The following is a 20547-nucleotide window of genomic DNA, read 5'->3' as shown; positions in this document are numbered from 1 at the left end:
GCAACACGTCTCATTGATGTTGATTCGCCGGTTGAGGCAACACCGATCACAAAATCATGCTGCAATAGCTGCCTTGAAATTGGATTTGGAATTGGTATATGATGATTCTTATTGCAACAATGCTTATGAGATTGTTGGACTTGAGATTTATGAGAATTGATTTACTGTATAACGAGTGTGACCAATGATATCTTGATTCATAAGGGTATGACATATACTGCTTATTCTCGTGGTATGAGACACTAAAATAGACAATCTGTGGATGATAAGGCGTCTCACTATCATCACTTGAACACAGCATGCTTGAATTTTTGGACTTTTTTAATGTAAGGGTCTCAGTGGTTATCCTCAACGGATAACTATGGCTCTTGTGACCACCCCCTAAGAATCGTTCGGTATAAGTGATCAGGTGGTGTGAATACAACGTGGGGACCCGCCATGTGAACAACCTTCAGAACTGTCCAATCTAGCAAGTAGTACAGATGATTAGTACTTGCAGGCAAACCTGAATCCTCGTTGCTCTACAAAACCCTGTTCCTCATCCTGCGGTAAGTGCGGTTGATCGATTTCTTCATCAGGTATGTTTAGCTGCGGCCTCTCATTCATCTTGCAAAGTTGGGCTCTTAGTCCGATCATCTTGAAAGCTTTTGAAACTTAGATCTGAATCGCATCAGATTATCGTCAGCAATGAGTGGTTTTCCGTTCCATCCATATGCGGTAGCTTTTGCTCGCATGTCAAGTTACAGGACAGATACTTATGCAGATGATGCCTCAACTTTGCTAGTGAGAAAGAGAGATGAATGCATAATCGAAGAGAATTAGAGCGCTGTACTAGTCCAATGAGCTTTTGGTTGCGCTTGGCATGGCTTCGGAACCATACTATGTGGAATATCTCAGCACATAAAGTCTCATCAGGCCGGCACCTTGTGCGACAACCCACTGCAGAGAGGCATCAAAAGTTGAATGCCAGGTTTCAACTTCTGCTCATTTCCATAATCTCATGCCTTCTCTCTTTGTACTTTTTGTCAAAGTCTTCCCACTCTAATCCTCAGCTCGCGGTTAATAACATTGAAGTGAGAAAGGGGACTTTTCGTAGTGACGTTGCAGACAAGGTTCTCCCCAAAAGCTCCAACAGTAGGCGATCTCTGGCTGCTTGTGACATCTACACAGGAACATGGATTCCTGATAATACCTCTTCTGTTTATAATTCGACTACTTGCCCATATGCGGAGGCTGGATTCAGCTGTCAAGATAATGGGCGGCCTGATTCAGACTATTTAAAGTGGAGATGGCAGCCGACAGGATGCGACATTCCAAAGTCAGTTTAGTTAACTTGATTGTAATGGAAGCAATGGTTTTCTGTCGGAATCTTACACAACTGAATTCTGCAGGTTCAATGCAGAAGATATTCGACAAAGGCTCCGGGGACTTCGCATTGCATTTGTGGGTGACTCTATGGGAAGAACACAATGGGAATCATTCATTTGCCTTCTCATGGCAGACATCAGAAATAAGAGTTCTGTTTATGAAGTGCATGGGAACACTATAACCAAGCAAAGGCCTTACTTAGCTGTGAGGTTTAGTGCTTCAAATTTTACAGTAGAGTATTACCGCTCACCATACCTAGTACAGGAGGGGCCACCTCCTAAACCTGCTCCCAAAAGAATAAAAACAACCTTGAAGCTAGACAAGCTTGAAATAGCAGAGAGCAGATGGATGCAGGCTGACGTGTTGGTGTTCAATACAGGGCATTGGTGGACAACCTCTAAAACATTTGCAAGGTACTACATAGATTGCTCGATTTTGCAAAGGATAAAATGCCTTTTTCCTTGGGCATGCACACATTGAGAGAGAGAGAGAGAGAGAGAGAGAGAGAGAGAGAGAGAGAGAGAGAGAGAGAGAGAGAGAGAGATGAAATGAAATGAAATGTTATATTAACATCTTCGAAAGGCCAAAATGACCTATGAGACCAAAACGTTACAATTGGTGATTCTGATACCATGTCTGAGTATGGAAAATACAGAGAACTAACACTAAAACTAAAAACACCCAGGGAATGAATCTGAAACTGATTCAGAATTGAGACGAGATAGAGGATAGGAGGGGCGGGGCGGGGGGAGGGGGTTTTGGTGGGTTCAAATGAAATCTCTCATCGGTCGTTGTCAAATCTTATCAACCTCCTCCATGGTCAGTACTCTGGTTGGGCGTCTTGCATGTCGTGCTAGAGTGATCTGTATCTTCTACTGTAGCCTTCGTCGATGGTGGGAGACCCCTTGAGGTTGTGGTCGTCTGGGTCTGCCTAGCTCAATGGATCGGTCAATCAACGTACCTCTAGTGTGGGTGGGCTGTGATTCCTGCTGTGATAGACTGCTCCTCTGGCTCTCCCGTGGCTGGTGTAAAGAAATCTGGGATTCGTCTTTGAGACTGTCTCTCCCCTGATGTCCTCAACAAGCTCTCCCTAAGTCTGCGTAGCTCTAGCAGGAACAATCCGAGACACCTCTGATCCTCGTATCTCATGACTCTAGAAAATGGTTCGAAACCCTCTCTCATAGTATGCGGGCCAATGACGTGTAGTGCAGCTTTCTCTCTAGTTCTAATTGACATAGGTGACATATCCTGGCCCTTGTTGGTACCCCTCGAAATCAGCCAGTCTCGATTTGGAGCTGATGTGAGGATGTGTGTATCTGCCCAATAGCGCATCGTATCCCATGAGATGAGTGCGTATCCATGTATGCAGGCCTAGTCACAAAACCGTCCTCCGTAAGTTGGAGAAGATGCTCTCTGTAGAAGGCCATCTTCATCTTCGTGTCCAACTCCTGTGTCGGCTGTATCCATGTGCTCCTTGTATCTAGCTGAATAAGATCCTGGTGTATGAGTTTGGTGATCTCTGTTCGTGTGAGAGACAGGGAGGGTGCATCCAGGGAGTATTGAAACGGAGGTAGTCTATTCATGCTGAAACCATCTGACTGAAATCATGTTGTCATCTGTCATACCAACATGCTCTATCGCCTTGTAGCGCTAGTTGTCGAGAAGACTCCAGGGTGAGCAGTCGAGCATATCTGTCCCTGGGGAGATCCCATAAACTGTGTATAAAGGATACTCATCTAGTCAATGCCTCAACCACGAGGGGGGGGGGGGGCGGCTAGCTCTGCTCGGATAATCTCGTGCAGCATGAGGCCTTAGCCCGAATCATCCGAGCGATCATAGAGACCAAAGGCCTCTCCATATATCTCCATCCATCTGTGTTGCCAGATCTCCCATGATGGTCTACCGAGGGTTCCCATACCTGAACTCCGTAGAGCATAGCTGAAGTCACTAGAGTGTCAAAAAGCCAGAGCTTGTTCGCGGTTCCTGAAACTGAACCTGTGAACACATCCTCTCCAGTCCTCCCAAGGCTGCATATGCTCTAGTCAGTCTAGTTTCTGATGCTCTCCTCAGTGAGACCATTGGTCCACCGAAAACTACCCCAAGATAGGTATATGCATGTGTGTACTCCACAGTTTCCTGGCCATATGTAAATGTGGGTGCTGACCTTCTGACCCACTGTGGTGTGGTGTTGAACACCATAACCTTGGTTTTCCCAAGGTTGACAAACAACCCACTGCCACGAGAAAATGTATGCAAAGCATCTAAATGACGTTGCATCCCCTCTGGAGAGTCAGAAATCAACACTATCATCAGCATATAGTAACAATGGGATCCATGTCCCTGCTAGCTGAGCCCCTTTGTCTCCCTGACGTTTACATAGTCTGAAAACTCATCTACATACGTCCCAAAAAGAGTTGGTGATAGGGGGCAACCCTGCTTCACTCCAATAGTAAAGTGGACCATGTCAAACGTTCCCTCAGTAGTGTGTACTCGCCCTACCACTATCCTGTATAAAGCCAGAATACCCCATATGAGCTCTATAGGCACACCTATGTTGTGCAGTCTGCGTATAAGTCTGGTTCTCGGCACTGTGTCAAAAGCTTTACGGAAATCCAAAAAGCTACAATAGATCCTCTTGCCATGATGTCTACCCTCCTCAATAATAGCTCTGAGTGTCAAAATTTGGTCAAGAGTGGAGAAACCTCTCCTGAATCCTGCTTGCACTGGTGCTCGTATGCCCTCTCGCTCTGCCCATCTACTCAGCTCCTGCTCAAGAACGGATGCATACAGCCTAGCTAGTGCGTGACCAACCATGATGGTGTGATAGTTCCCGTGAATCATGGGATCTCCTACCTTGAAAATAGGCACAATCGTAGACATACTCCAAGTCTCAGGAAAGCATCATAGCAAGAAGCTCTACAAGCGTATCTCTGGCATGGATGAAGTGCTCTGCTATCAGACCATCATGATCATGTGCTCTCCTTGTCTACATCCTGTCAATGGCTTTCCTTACCTCTCTCGGCAGTAAAGAAAGTACATGTCTCAGGGCATGTCTCTAGTGGGTCCGGCAAAGGTGGTTGCCCTGATGTTGTGTAGAGAGATGTGGCATACTCTCCCCATGTCTCTATGGAGGTGATCGCTGGTGGTGGTGAATGCTCGTGGAATAGCCTCCATGCTTCGCCTGAGTCTTGACTCATAAATAGCTGATACAGATCCCGTTCTAGCTGTGATAGGTCATCGCACCTCGTCTCTCTACACTCCTCATCATACCAACTGTTCTGGGGCATGCTCCCAGATCTTCTCCATGTAGGCTAGCAGTGGGGGTATGCGTCTGATGCTGCATCATGGAGCGTCTGTCAATATCAGAGTGAGTTCATCTAGTGGCCCTTCCGGCTCCTGAGTGCATAGCTGCCTGTATATCGCATCCATATACAGAGAATCCGTCTCCCTCACGAAGGTATACCGAGTGTGCGTCGGGACCTCTCCTAACGGAGCTGTGCTGAACTGGAACATAAGAATGAAAGACAAGATAGCATGATCGACTGCTACTCCAACTGGCTTGGTGCCCACCATGAAATCCTGAAAGAATGGAATGAGACCTGGCTGGGTCATAACATAATCCACTGTACTAGCACCATGTCGATGTGGGAAGCATGTAAAATCTCCAGCTGTCAAAAATCTTTGTAGGCCATTCAAAATGGCCACAATCTATGTGCAGTTCCCATAGCTATCAAGTATCTGCCATAACTCAGTGTACTCCTCATCTTGTGATAGTCTGGATAGGCCCATCTCTGTGACGTCCAGTGCCCTAAGTATCTCCTCGGAAGTATCATAAAATATTGTCTGGTGATGGGCAGTCCTAGCATTGAAGTCCCCTAGACTCCTAGTATGATAATGTCACCATCTTTGGAAAACTCCCATTTGTCATTATTCAAAACAGCAAAGGGGGACTGTCCTCTAGGTTATGCATATATTGACGTACTAGGAGGAAAGTAACAAATAGCAATGTAGAGAGCCTGTCTCTGCCCTTAACCTCACCCACATGTACCTGGCCTGTTCATCCTTACGTGCTATATATATCAATGGCTGCAACTCCTCCCTGAATAAAACTCCCACTCCCCCTGAGCCCTGTCCTCGATGCTCCGATCTGGTCTCCTGTCTGTGCAGGCTGTCTCCCATCTATATCCGCTCACCTGTGGCATGGATTGCCCTAGGGGCTTGATGCGTCTCAGAATATAAAATGATGTCTCTCCCATTGAAACTATCCTCAAAGGCACCTACATCAAGACTGAGTGACCCATTACAATTCCAGGCTGCCATCTTTAGTGTGGTCACATATGTCTCGCACCGTCATGCGGAGCGTCGCTCCAATATCACCACCCTTCAATCCCTGTAAAAAGCAATCTTCCCTTTTTCCCTTGTTGCTCTAATTTCCGGCATTACCTCTTGCATATGAGCAATGTGCGAGAGGGTGAGGTCATCTCCAAGAAAGATGCCCGTCTTCTTTAGAGTCGGTCTCTTCTTCAAGAAGTCCTTCGCTTCCATGGAGGGGAAAGAGAGGACGACTGCCCTTTCCTTCGAGGTCTCCCCATTGCTCCCACTTTTCTTATTGCCCACTCTCCAAGCCCTCGTATGTGTCTGCTCGTTAACCCCCACCAGAGTCATGAGTTCTTTCACCTCTTCATCCACATTATCTTGGTCTCTGAGGCCACATATCCTTACGTGTAAGGCTCGCACACGTCTCCTTTGCTCCTCTTCTAGTGTGTCACAAAGTGATGATGTGGCGGACAACAGAAACCCTAAATTCTGCCAAAAACCCTAAAATTCCTGCAAACCCTAATTTCTGCCAGAAACCCTAATTTCCGGAAATCGTGGAGCTTTTTATTATTATTTTTTTTTGGGAAAATGATGAGCGACGCGAATTTTGCTTTAAAAAAAAAAAAAAGAGAAAAAGACTCTCTAAGAGAGAGAGAACTGATGCTTTTTTATTTTAAAAGCTTTTGGGGCTCTGCTTTTGGGCATCCCTTGTAACCTTTAAATTAGTGGTGAGGGCCTCACTTCTCAGAGCATCTGGACGCAGAGTCTGAGAGTGAAACCCTAACCGCTCTCTTGTACTTTGATGATTGATTAATACAAAAAGAAATACCGAAAGGGGTGCCAGTCTTTGGGGCCAATATCTCTAGGCACGGAACTCCGCCGGGCTAGTGCAAATCTATTGTGATCTGTGAATTGTTTTGAAGTGGTTATTTGGTGCTGTCGCGGTTGATTCTTGACTTGGAGTGTCCAAGTCTGTTACAGTGGTATCAGAGCACAACCGATTTCTCTTCTACGGGAAATCCGATCCCGGAATTTTTTTCCCGCGGCACCTATGGCTTCAGGCAATGATCAGTCGACTCCCTTTGCATCTGGAGATGCGGGCTGGGATCACAACGAAGATTCAGACAGAGAGTATGGCCCGCCTCGGTCTACTCAGGCGGAGCAAAGAGAGATGGAGCGTTGTCAATTGATTGGCGATGCAACAAAGATGATGCTCAATTTTGCCAAGGACCCGAAGATGGCAAAATATATGAACCAAACCTTTGGAAGAGGTACAGATGGAGTGGGAAAGAACCACAACACCACTATGACTTTCTCGAAGATAAAAGCAAGAAAGTCCGAGAGTTTAAGGAAGGTGGCCACTCGATCAAGTTTGATACTTTTCAGGATACTCAGATGCTTCGAAGGCTTTGTCTTTTATACAACAGTTTGACATCGCTTTCGCGGGAGGACGCTATTCAGAGCACTCCAAGATTCGGAGAGTTGCCTCTTACTTTAAGGGGAATGCTCGTACTTGGTGGTCCACGCTTCTATTAAGCAAGACTGTGCCAGTTACATGGCTGAAATTCAAGAGGCTTTTTATTTCTTCTTGGTTGACTCAAGAGTTTGAGCGAGATATACGAGCTGCTTGGAACCATCTCCGGATGACCAAGAGCGATACAGTGAATTCTTATTGTGAAAGATTTTGGAGCTCTTTTCTACCCGCCTCTTCATTCAAGAAGATCTCGTTCAGAGAACAGATTGAGCGGTTTACCTTGGGTCTACCTACAGAGATCCGAGATCACTGCTTGGAACAAAAGTCAGCTTCTATTCAGGAGTTGATGAGTCATGCGAAGCGGGGCTTTGCCATTCACTCTGGCAGTCTGACCTACCCCACAGATGAGGCCATGACACAACGAGCCGAACAGATTTCTGGGAATGAAAGTAGAAAGAAAAAGAGCAACCCAGCGAAAAATGATGCACGACCCAAGCTTACTCCTGAGGAGAGAGTTCGCTTCATCCGAGAGGGAAGTGCTTTGGATGCGGGGAACATGGACATATCTCCGTGAAGTGCCCTAAAAAGGCACAAAAAGAACAGAATGATAAAGATGACCACAGGTCTGAGAGTTTGAGAGCAGATGAGGAATGTGGCAGAAAAGGCAGATAGAAAAGTAGAACTTGTACCACATGGCGTGGCACCTGCACCGAATCTAATGAATGAAAGTACAAACTTTGCCGCTTTTGGGGCAAAGTGAAGGATCAGGAAGCTCTTTTGAAGGAGCCAAGGCCAACTTCTTTTCACTTGGAATTGGCGGCTCGATTTGGAAATTACGCCCAACAGACTGACGCCATAGGCGGAGGTAGTTCGACTGGCACCCGGATGGGATGTTGCCATTACACCGAGCATTGGCAAACTTTGTTTGCAATGACAGGGGTGTTCAGGGCACGCGAGTGACGTTCTACTCGTGATCCCTTGGTACCACAAGAACTACGCCGTGGTTGACTACCTAGCCGAGAAAGCGACTTTGATAAATGAAGGGCTTAGAGATTGTACTTGATGAACTTCAGTTTCTTACTCATTCTTTTGGAAGAGAACTGAACGATGGATAAAGGTTGAATATGTTTTGACCTGATCAAAAGAACGCCAAGATTTTTCTCCACACTCATGCCGATTGCTTTTCAGAGGGCCTGAAGATCAAACCATTGATCTGATACCTGGAAGCACGCCACCGAATCGGCCACCTTACCGTGTGAGCCGAGTACAGAATGAAAAGATTACGAACCCAGTGAAAGACCTCTTGGAAAAGGGTCTTGTCCAGCCTAGTACTTCACCGTATTGCTCTCCAATGTTGTTGGTTTTGAAGAAAGACGGATCTTGGAGAATGTGCATCGATTATAGCACTCTCAATGAAATCACCATCAAGAACAGATTTCCGATTCCTGGGATCGATGAAATACTCGACAGGTTACAGGGATCCTCGTGCTTTAGCAGGATTGACTTGAAGAGTGGATATCATCAGATCAGGATAGGGCCAGGAGATGTCTACAAGACAACTATTCGGAGGACTTTTGGGTTATTTGAGTATGTACAACTTTTCGATTATAATGCTTCAAGAGGGGGGTATGTCACAAAGTGATGACGTGGCGGACAGCAGAAACCCTAAAATTCCTGCAAACCCTAATTTCTGCCAGAAAACCTAATTTCCGGAAATCACATAGGCTTTTTTTTTTTTTGGAAAAATGATGAGCGACGCGAATTCTGTTTTTTTTTATAAAAAAAAGAGAAAAAGACTCTCTAAGAGAGAGAGAACTGATGCTTTTTTATTTTAAAAGCTTTTGGGGCTCTGCTTTTGGGCATCCCTTGTAACCTTTAATTTAGTGGTGAGGGCCTCACTTCTCAGAGCATCTGGACGCCGAGTCTGAGAGTGAAACCCTAACCGCTCTCTTGTACTTTGATGATTGATTAATACAAAAAGAAATACCGAAAGGGGTGCCAGTCTTTGGGGCCAATATCTCTAGGCACGGAACTCCGCCGGGCCAGTGCAAATCTATTGTGATCTGTGAATTGTTATGAAGTGGTTATTTGGTGCTGTCGCGGTTGATTCTTGACTTGGAGTGTCCAAGTCTGTTACATAGTGTCCGGTTAATGATGGTTGGTGTGGGGGGTTATTTCCTTGCCCTTTCCTTTCTTGACAATCTCGATCCATTTCTCGGCCTCTTCTACTTTTTGTTGGGTCTTTGTGATGACATCTACCCACGAGTTCGTCATTTCTTTTTGTTGCTCCTCACCCTCTTTGATGGCCCGCACTTGTTCTTTAATCGTGTTAAGCTCTTCAATTAGTGAGGGTTGAAGCTCTCCCTCTTCGAGGACATTTGCGATCGCACCTCTGCAAGAGAGGCAGACATCTGTCGAGAAGCCGTCTCATCCTCAGGATCTGAATCCTTCTTGCGGTCCCACCGTCGTTTATAACATTTTGCTGCAAAATGACCTTTCTTTCCTCAATGGGTACAAGTAATGTCAGGGCGAGGAGGTGTACAACCGGGTCCAGACTGTCCGGGAGCACTACCATCCAAGGTTGTTTCCGTATGTACGTACGGTATGGTTCCGTACCGTATGGTACGTTCGTACGGTATCCGTACGCACCGTACGATTCCGTACGTACAAAAAAAAAAAAAAAACCTCTGAAAAAATAAACCTCTGGAAAAAAAAAATCGCCAACAGTGCCTATTCCCCGTGGTTGGATTAGGTGGGCAAGGCCTTTAATAAGTCCACCTATCCTATACTGGTTATTATCACAACAGAGAATCAGAGAGTAGAACAGAGTCTCTGCACAGAGACCAAGGAAGGATTTGCCGCCACCGATAAGGTTCTTTCTCCCTCCCTCCCTCCTTCTCTTTGTGTTTGGAGTCTGCAAGGAGGCACTCTAGAGTCCTGACCTCGCGAAAGATTGTAAGTTTTGTATTCAACTTGGAAGTGTGCGTTAATTGTGTTGCAGAGTTATCTAGCGGTTACTTAACTTGTGGGGTGATTTTAAGTGTTTTTTGAAAGTTGTGGCTATGTTTAAGTATTGTGCAGTGTTTTTAAACTAGATAGGTTGTATATAAATTTGAAATTCTTTGTATTTTTAGCTTTTAAAAAATATACTACGAATTTTACGTACCTTATGGCCCAATCCATACGGTACAACGTACAGTACGTACCGAACACGTACCGAATACTACGTACCTTACAACCTTGCTACCATCCCTATTGGATGTAGAAACCAATGCAGTAGAACCCGCCGCAGAGGCGTTTGAGGTGGCTCTGTCCTGAATGCGCGAAGCTATCTGCGGCACAGCAGGTAAGAGCTCCTCCCAAGGTATAGGAGTAGGGCGCGTGGAGGTAGTAAGTGACTGGAACAAGGAATCATATCTCCTATATATAGGAGGGGGGGAATGCACTCTTCCATTCATCTTGCCATCTTGTCTTGTACATAGCAGTTTTGCCATCTGGAGTTATTGGGGCTTGCCAGCCTTTTCCATGTGTCGTGTGTCCATCGCTGTAACAAACTGCTGACGTGTCAGCCTTTTCCATCTGTCTCTTGTGTGTCCATCGCTTTAACAAACTGCTGACGTGTCGACCTACTGAAGAATGGAGCTATCGGCCGAAGGGCCGAAACCCTAAGAAGAACAAGTAACAGAAGAAGTGTCACAAAGTGATGACGTGGTTGCCCTAGAGCAAAAACCCTAACCCTAATTTCTGCCAGAAACCCTAATTGTTGAAACCCTAACCCTAAAACCCACAAACCCTAATTTTGTTGCCAAAAACCCTAAAATTGCAAAAACCCTAACCCTAAACCTAAGGGCAGATTTTCGCGTTCTGCGTTGGCTGAGGACATGGCAGGCTGTACGGATTTCCGTGATTTACGTTGGCAGCTTTTGGCTTTGCTTTTGGACCATAAGCTTTTGAGTTTTAAAGGCTTTTTACTGTAACTGCTTTTTAGGCCAAGGACCTTTAAATATGAGGCTAGGGCTCATTCTCTGGCATGCTTCTTGGAGAAGATGTAGAGTTTGGAGTACCGGCTTGTACTTTGATGATGCAATATAAAGAAATACCAAAAGGGGCGCCAAGGTTTGGGGCCAATACTCTCTGGGGTGGAATTCCGCCACTCCGTGTTGCGTGTTGTCTCTCTCTTAGTTTTGTTTTTATTGGAGTGCTAAAAGTTTGTTCAATTTGTTCTTTTCTATTGGCATGTGGTGCCCGTCTTGTTACAGTGGTATCAGAGCATCAGGCGTGTGCTTTTCTGAAAGCATACCGGTCCTACAAAAGAGTAGACAGAGCTGTTGGAATTTTATTTGAGGTATCTACGGCCTCCAACCCGGACTTATTAGCCACTGCCACCCTTACTTCATCGCGCATCGGGCGCGCTCCCGTCTTCACCGCTCATGTCTTACAGGGCATAAGCCATTAAGATCACTTGCAAAAGAAGGATCCAAGATTTGTTTCGAGTCATTGTTTTTCTAAGAGTCAGTGCCATGCAGATGTTGATGTCTACAGCTACCAAGCAACACACTTCCAAGGACTTGGCAAGCTTTCAAGAAAATTTTTGCTCGAAGTTATATGGTTTCTGACATCTTCCTTCGGAGTGCAACTTCTGGCAGAGTGGGGTATCCTGAAATGCTTGCCATGGAAACCCTAGCAGATTATATCTTGAAATCTCTTGACATCTCTTAGTAGATGTCTCTTCTCGAGTTGATAGCCTTGGAAGTCCAGTGTGATTGCTATCTTGGGCTACCATCGCCGCCAACGAAAACACTCTTTGTCCAAGAGCTGATGGACCATGCTGTGCTCGGCTACGACCTCATGGAAGGAACCTAACCCTAGTTTTGGTGCAGGTTTTAGGATGGAAACTCAGTCGACTTTTCGAGCTCGACTAATATTGAGATTGTTTTTTTTAAAGTTTGAAATCTGTTTGAGAACTTGTTTGGTGATCCTGTTTGGAATTTGTTTGAAATGGATCGTATCTGTTTTGAACCTGTCTTGGTGCCGATTTGAATTGTTTGACTCTTGTCTGATACTGGTTTTAATGATTGGTGATTTTACTCCCGGGTGGAGAAGTGAGAAATACTGTTTTGGTATTGTTTGAACCTCGGAACGACGCAGGTCGATGCTTAGGGAGCGTTCCGTTGTATGTTTGAAAACCTCGGAACGACGCAGGCCGATGCTTGGGGAGCGTTTCGTTGTATGCTAGAAAACCTCTGAACGACGCAGACCGATGCGTGGGGAGCGTTTGGTTGTATGCTTGAACCTCCGAGCGACGCAGACTGCAGTCTGGGGAACGTTTGGTTGTACAGTCCTCTGAGCTCATGGCCTGGACCTTTTTAGGTTATTTGCGGGGGGAGTGATGAGGTAGTCGTTGAGTAGCTTCATACCGCAGACCGTTTGTCTCGGAGGAGTGCTCAGCGGCGGCGTTTGTTGTGTCTTGTAACATGCATATGTGAGCATTTGTGTTGCATTGTGATTGTCAATTACTGAATATTCCTAATTGGATGAGATTGCCTGGGTATGTAATTTTAGTGCATCAAGAGACCCGTGGAAGATCAGTACGGTCTGTGTGTGATGGCTAATTTTACTACGCAAGAATATCAAGAGTTCCGATCTGGACGAAAGGAGAAGCTAACTCCTTCATCAAAACAGCCGAAAGGAGAAGCTAACTCCTTGATCAAAAGAGCATAAAGGAGAAGCTAACTCCTTAATAAAAAGAGCAAACTGATTGTCCCTCGGAATTCCCTCGGAAATTTTTGAGCTAACTTGAGTTGTTTTGCAGATATGCTGTAATCGAGGACGATTACTCTCTTTCAAGAAGGGGAGATGTAACAAACTGCTGACGTGTCGACCTACTGAAGAACGGAGCTACCGGCCGAGGGGCCTAAACCCTAAGAAGAACAAGTAACAGAAGAAGTGTCACAAAGTGATGACGTGGTTGCCCGAGAGCAGAAACCCTAACCCTAATTTTTGCCAGAAACCCTAAATGCTGAAACCCTAATTTTGGAAACCCTAACCCTAAAACCTGCAAACCCTAATTCTGGAAACCCTAAGCCTAAAATCTGCAAACCCTAATTTTGCTACCAAAAACCCTAAAAATGTAGAAACCCTAACCCTAACCCTAAGGGCAGATTTCTGCGTTTTGCGTTGGCTGATGACGTGGCAGGCTGTATGGATTTCCGTGATTTACGCTGGCAGCTTTTGGACCAGAAGCTTTTGAGTTTTAAAGGCTTTTTACTGTCTTTTTAGTCCAAGGGCCTTTAAATATGAGGCTAGGGCTCATTCTCTGGCATGCTTCTTGGAGAAGGTGCAGAGTCTGGAGTACCGGCTTGTACTTTGATGATGCAATATAAAGAAATACCGAAAGGGGCGCCAAGGTTTGGGGCCAATACTCTCTGGGGTGAAATTCCGCCACTCCGTGTCGCGTGTTGTGTCTCTTAGTTTTGTTTTTATTGAAGTGCTAAAAGTCTGTTCAGTCTGTTCTTTTCTATTGGCACGTGGTGCCCGTCTTGTTACAATCGCCATTGTCTCTCTCTCTCTCTCTCTCTCTCTCTCTCTCTCTCTTCCACCTTCCGCTGCTCACTCTGACATGGTATCAAAGCTCTAGGCTTGTGGATCAGCCATCGCTATCCCCAGGAGGACATTCCAGAGCTTTTCATCGCGAAGGATTTCCCTCCTCCACCAACGTTTTGTGGATCTGCTACCTTCTTCTGCACCCTCTGCTAGCGCCCTACCTCCCTCTACCTTGATCGCCACCTGCTGCCCCTACCTTGCATCAACATTTTTCAGTGAGCTTGCTCTAGTGTTTTTGTTGCAGGAGGGCAGCCATCTGCCATTAGCGTTTTTCAGCCAGCTTGGCCTAGCGTTTATTTATAGTAGGACAGCAGCAGCTTGGTATCAGCGTTTTCATCGCCAATTTAGCATTCTCTTCTTGCAAATCTTGTACAGCTGGAGCCCCGCTCCTTGGCTCTTGGTCTTCCTGCTTGGAAGCTGAATAGTTGTGACTATTGCCGGCGATTTCCCGACCTCTCCATTGCAGATTTTCAGTCTGTTTTGGTGCATTTACAGCCCTCACCTACCAACCTCGGCATCCGGTGTTCATCACCTGGCGTTTTTGCTCAAACCCCTGCATGCTCGCGGTGTTTCGAGCTCCCTTTTGCTGCGATTTCAGGTTTGGACAGCACCTCGACTTTGCTTCATCGACATCCCTTCGGGCTTCCCTTGCCTCTCCCGTCGCATACCCCCTACTTCGCGGTCTCCTGGCGTTCTATCCGGCGTGGTTTTCCGATCCTATCCTCACCTTTGCTTCTGATTTTACACACGAGACTTCTCTGCTGATTTTTTGTCTGTATCTATGGCAACACTCGGCAAAAAGCTTGACGGCTCCAACTTTGTCGTCTAGAAGATGAAGATCATGGTGATGCTTATGCAGTTTGACCTTTGGGACTGGCTTACCGATCCTGCCAATGCCGTGTGTCCCGGCCTTGCTCTTGTATCTAATGCTCCTACATCGACATCATCAGCTACCACTTCTTCTGTAGTTACACGTGCTGGCTCCTCATCTACTTCCTCTCATGGTATTGCTTCTGGCGTATCAGGTATTGTGGTTACACAGTTTATGGTGGATTAGTGGAATCTGAACCATCGCAGAGTTTACTCTTTCTTACTCATCATCTGTGCGGATAGCGTGTTGACGTCTTTACGCTCTCACACCAGTGCACATGAGGTATGGGGTTTCCTTTGCAACATGTACGAGGTGAAGACACCGGAAGGATCCTCGCTCTGGAAAAGACTTTGATGGACTTACAGGTCTCATTATTTTCGACTATCCAGGATTTCATATCCCGCATGCTTCTGCTCCGTGATGAGCTAGCAGCTTGTGGTCACCAGATCTCTTCTGAGGACATGGCAACTCAGTTGCTGCTCAAGCTTCCCGATAGGGAGTAGGTAGGGCAGACCAGAAGCCCCAACGACCATGCACAAAAAAACCCATAATTGAGGGAAAAATGAAAAAGGACCAGAATAGGTCCGGCCGAGCAAAGTGCTGAGCAAAACCCTAAATGTGCCTGAAGATCCCTGTCCAGCAGGTGTACGGGTGGCCAATCCACAACCAAGGGCCAGTGCACGTGATGTGTGTGAAGCTTGTACGTAGGGTGCGAAGCATTTGGAGATGAAGGATCTAACACTGACACTCCTGGAAAAGGAGGCAGCACGAGAAATTCGAAGGGATCAACAGATCAAGAGTACGGGCCACCTCGGTCTACGGAGTACCAATTGATGGAGATGCAGCGTCAACAATAGGTTGATGATTGTGCAAAGTAGATGCTTCATTTTTCAAAGGATCTCCAGTATGCTAAGTTTTTGACCCGGCACCTGATTGACGAGGTGCATTCCCATTGGCAGAAAGCCATCGACTCCCCAATAAAGTCAGCCTTCAAGTGTGAGAGTGAGCAGCGGAGAGTGTGTGAGCCGCACACGCCGAAAACGCTAGAGAGAGAGAGAGAGAGAGAGAGAGAGAGAGAGAGAGAGAGAGAGAGAGAGAGAGAGAGAGAGAGAGAGAGAGAGAGAGAGAGAGAGAGAGAGAGAGAGAGAGAGAACACAAGTGCTCTGCAAATGATGCTCTCAATACACAATGTATTGACTACAAGACCCTAACCATTCTATTTATAGAATGTTAGGTTGAGGTAGGGCAAAATGTGTAACTGGTGCAAAAAACATAAAAGCCCAAAAAAATTAAAATGGCTAAAAATGTGTGCACCAGCCAGGCTCAGAAAATGACCGACCGGACACGTGCTAAAAAGTGTCCTTCCGTGCAATCTACATGATGTGCGATGGGTGGCCAATCCGGGACAATCACTAGCCGTACAAAATGACGAAGCAACGGTGGTGTAACTCCTCTTAGCACCGGATGCTGAGACAACACAAATGAGACGAAGGTGAGAAGCCAAGGTCCGCTGAGGTACAGCCTGTTTCTGCTGCATTGTCCGTTGTAGGGACATACTCCATGTAAGGATTCTAGGTACTAATCCTTAACTAAGTACTTAAACTCGTGATTAAGACTTAAGAAACTTGAACTGAACTCAGAAACAAGACTCAGAAGACTCTGTGTTTGATTTAATCGAATGAATGCTTGAAAACTAAGTACAATAGGATCCTTATATAGGAGACGAAGGGACACAAATGAAAAGACACGTCTCATGGTGAAGAGACGCGACTTTAGACGTAAAGACACATCCTTTCGGCGAAGAGCTGCGATCATTGGGCGAAGAGTCGCACCCCTAGAGCGAAGGGGTGTGACCAGTCGTCGAAGGAGTGTGGCTTTTGGCGGAGAGACACGTCTCTTGAGTGAAGGGTCGTGACCATCCAAGCGCAGGGGTCCTCCTTGGCATGGCACTTCGCATATCTGCAACTAGGAGTAGATGTAATACTGCAACATAGTCACAATCGTGACATTCCCTCCCTCTTTAAATAAAACCCAAGGTAGTTGTAGAAACTCTGGGAGAAGGAAATGTACTGTTGTTGTGCTTCTGCATCCAAAGCTCTTTCTGTTAAGTCCCATGTCATGGCACTGTTATTGACCATGGCTACTTTGCCAAACGGAAAACTAATCATATCTGCAACTTGATAAGTGCCTTTGTCAAAGTCATTTGTAACTTCGAGCTTTGTTAAATAAAAGATTGAATCTGTATCTGCTTCGAGTGAAATTATTGGTAAACTGACTTGAGTTTTCTTTTGAGTAAAGACCAATGGTTGGAAATCTGTAAGGTATTCCATTGGTTTGTCTGGAACAATAAAATCCTCCTGAAGGGATGTCGTAGATTGAGACTTGAGTAGTGTTTGGAGGTATATCCATCTGTAAAGGTTTATCAATAGAACAAGTTGTGTCCAAAGATTCATTTGCAGCGACTAAAGTCGTGCTGCAAGAGTCTGTATTTGCTTTATCCTTTGTATCGTTGAAGGCAAGGACTGGAGTCTTTAAGTTTGAAGAATTATCATTCACCACTGCATTTGGTATCTGTAGAGAGAAAGATTTTATTCTGCAAGGGCAATGACGAGGCGAATTTTCCTGCCTAGATCAGGGCCAAAGAACTGGTTATGTGCTTGTTGGTTGTCGCACAAGAACTGGAATCTTCTGAATCTTCAGCTTTCTCAACGGGTATTAAGGCTTCCAATTGGTAAGGGGGAGGTCGAGGGAGGTGTTGCCTCTTAGACCTCTGAAGGATCCTCTTGCACAAGGAAAGGATCAATAAATCTTCAACTTTACCACCATCATATAAGAAAGACTTAAATGTAGGGCATAACTTGCGAGAGACTTGTCCAGCGCTGCGGCATTCACGATCGAGTACTTGACTAGGGTCGGATATATGTGCCACTAAATAAGCCCATCTTGATATCGCTGGTGATCCTTTGGAAGCTTCATATTGCTATTTTTGTTGCTGATTATTCGAATAAGAAGTTGGTTGCTTAGTACTGTAGCATTTCCAAGAATATTCATGTTGAGACTTTTATTGCTCGAGCCTCGCACGAAGGTACTTTGTGTCTAGTTGTCTCTGAGAAACCATGCTTTGGGTGAGAAAATTTCGGTTCCGAAGGCTTTTGTTTGAGTGGTTCTTCTTGGTCGACCACTGAAGCGTCGAAAGAAGATGGCAGAGGAGTAGCTTGCGTAGTCCGAGAAGCAATTGGGTAACTCTGAGAAGAGGTTTGCATCTGCATCTGCATCCGCATCTGCATGTGATCCAAGGCTCAAGCGAGTGTGAATCGATGCGAGGCTTATTGAAATTGTTGCCATTTGCTTTTTGAAAATTGCTATTGGATCTTGGGGTAAAATATTGTCGTCGCCATCTTGTGATTCGGCCATGCCGACTGTTCAGTGGAAACTGATACTTCGGGAGTAGAAACTGCGTCTAGAACGGGTTTCGGCTTTGGAGTATCAGAAATGACGATTATTTTGGTTGCCGGGAGAGGGTACGCCGGCAAGATTGCTTTGGGAATTTCGTCTATGTACAAGATGTACGGGAAATCTGCCCACTGATGCTCGTCGGCCATAGCAAGTGCGTGAACCCGACGTGGAATTGGAGTTGCAAGGGGACAGAACTGCGAGTGCTAATGTTGCGTGAGAAGGGAGAGTAGAGCAATGGCCAGAGCTGCCTCTGCAATTTACGTAACATTGGCTGGGTGCTCATTTTTTTAATCTTATGAAGGGGTACCCACTTACAACTTCCACACCTTGGGTTAAATTGGTCCGGCCAGGTTTAAAGTGGCCGGCCAATTTAATAATGGCTTAATAAGGTGACTTCTAGCGTAAAAACTCCAAGCACTGGCTGCAAATCAAATCGTTGGCAGCGTAGACATAAGGTTGCGTCCCTTCATCGGCAAGAAGTGATCGCAGGATGCTACGCCAGGCAAGAGTGAGCGCTAGAGGGGCAGCCCTTCGGAGAGGTGCATGCCAGGAGTGGCACCTATTCGTGAAGGGTGCCGATGAAGAGGTGCTACCCTTTGGCGCGAAGAGACACCATTCGATGGAGACATACGCCGCGAATTTCAGCAGGTATGCCACATACATGCATCTCCTTCTCTTTATTTATGTATTTAGAATAGAGAGTGGCGGATTACCTCATATTTGGCCCTGTGTATTCCATCTTTTTGCTGCTTCCATGCAACTCCGGGAGAGGGTAGAGTGTAGCGGCAAGGGTGAGAGGCTCACAACCTTCGGGTCCTTGGAAAAATTTGCTCTGATACCACTATAAGGATTCTAGGTACTAATTCTTAATTAAGTACTTAAACTCATGATTAAGACTTAAGAAACTTGAACTGAACTTAGAAGACTCTGTGTTTGATTCAATCGAATGAATGCTTGAAAACTAAGTACAATAGGCCCTTATATAGGAGACGAAGAGACACAAATGAAAAGACACGTCTCATGGTGAAGAGACGCGACTTTAGATGTAAAGACACATCCTCAAGGCGAAGAGCTGCAACCATTGGGCGAAGAGTCGCACCCGTAGAGTGAAGGGGTGTAACCAATCGTCGAACGAGTGTGGCTTTTGGCGAAGAGGCACGTCTCTTGAGCGAAGGGTCGTGACCATCCAAGTGCAGTGGTCCTCCTTGGCATGGCACTTTGCGTATCTGCAACTAGGAGTAGATGTAATACTGCAACATAGTCACAATCGTGACACTCCAAATGAAGATCTCCAGCCAAAACCCCGCCCTCAAACATAGTGGTACTGCACCTCAATGTGCTTTGTTCGAGCGTGAAAGATAGGGTTCTTGGCAATAGCAATGCAACTCTGATTGTTGCACAAAAGATGAGTCGTAGCAGTCTGGGGAAAACACAACTCTCTCAGTAATCTCCGTAGCCATATGGCCTCACAAGCAGCATAGCAAGCTGCCGTGTACTCCGCCTCTGTAGAGATAGCGCAACGGTGGGTTGCCGCTTACTGCTCCATGAAATGGGTCTCGAGCCGAGTGTGAAAACTACTCCTATAGTAGAGCGCCGAGTATCTGGATTTCCTACCCATTGTGAATGGCACCAACCAAGTAAGGTGCAACCCTTGGAGCGACCATAGAACACACCATGGTCCAAGGTGCTGCTGATGTACCGCATAGTACGCTGGGCACAGTGCCAATGTCGTTGACGAGGTTGGGTGTTGAAGGAACTGAGGACAGAAATCGTGTAACAGATGTCTGGTCAGGAATAAGTCAGCCATGCGAGGTAGCCAACAACATTCTTATACTGATCCAACTCAATCTGTGAGGAAGGATCGTGAAGCGATATGTTCTCCTCGGGCTCAAGAGGAGTGCCGATTGGTCTGCAGCGTGTCTGTCACAAGACGGGCACCACGTGCCAATAGAATAAAACAAACTGAACAAACTTTTAGCACTTCAATAACAACTGAACTGAGAGAGAGAGAGAGAGAGAGACTAGACGCGACACGGAGTGGCGGAATTCCACCCCAAAGAGTATTGGCCCCAAACCTTGGCGCCCCTTTCGGTATTTCTTTATATTGCAACAACACAGTACAAGCCGGTACTCGAGACTCTGCACCTCCGTACTGAAGCATGCCAGAGAATGAGCCCTAACCTCATATTTAAAGGCCCTTGGCCTAAAAAGCAGTTTACAGTAAAAAGCCTTCAAACTTAAAGCTTCTGGTCCAAAAGCAAAGCCAAAAATCAGCCATCGTAAATCACGGAAATCCGTACAGCCTTCCACGTCATCATGTCAACGCAATTTTCGGAGAACTACCACGCTGCCCTTAGGGTTAGGTTTAGGGTTTCCAGAATTAGGGTTTCAGCAGTTAGGGTTTCTGGCAGAAATTAGGGTTTCCGTTCTTTAGGCTTTGACACGTCAGTAGTTTGTT

At 46.0% G+C, this 20547-nt stretch overlaps 1 protein-coding gene across 5 annotated transcripts in view; it reads left to right on the top strand.

Annotated features, from left to right (window-relative positions):
• The first annotated feature begins 379 nt into the window (after window positions 1–379).
• The window catches only part of LOC147445291 (protein trichome berefringence-like 7), a 25529-nt gene continuing 5361 nt past the window's right edge, over window positions 380–20547 (top strand). The window contains exons 1-3 of one of the 5 annotated variants that reach the window (XM_086524854.1): window positions 380–548; window positions 675–1318; window positions 1392–1781. In XM_086524854.1, the coding sequence (XP_086380980.1) occupies window positions 801–1318; window positions 1392–1781 (908 nt within the window). In that variant the 5' untranslated portion in view covers window positions 380–548; window positions 675–800. Of the gene's footprint in view, window positions 1319–1391; window positions 1782–20547 lie in introns of all 5 variants that reach the window. The other 4 variants (XM_086524853.1, XM_086524857.1, XM_086524856.1 and 1 more) reach the window with 4 other exon arrangements.

The sequence above is a fragment of the Adiantum capillus-veneris genome, chromosome 12 (genome assembly GCF_014529385.1).
Source record: "Adiantum capillus-veneris isolate H3 chromosome 12, ASM1452938v2, whole genome shotgun sequence".
NCBI lineage: Eukaryota > Viridiplantae > Streptophyta > Polypodiopsida > Polypodiales > Pteridaceae > Adiantum > Adiantum capillus-veneris.
The sequence above is the reverse complement of the archived record's forward strand: the minus strand, read 5'-3'. Positions and strand labels throughout refer to the sequence as shown.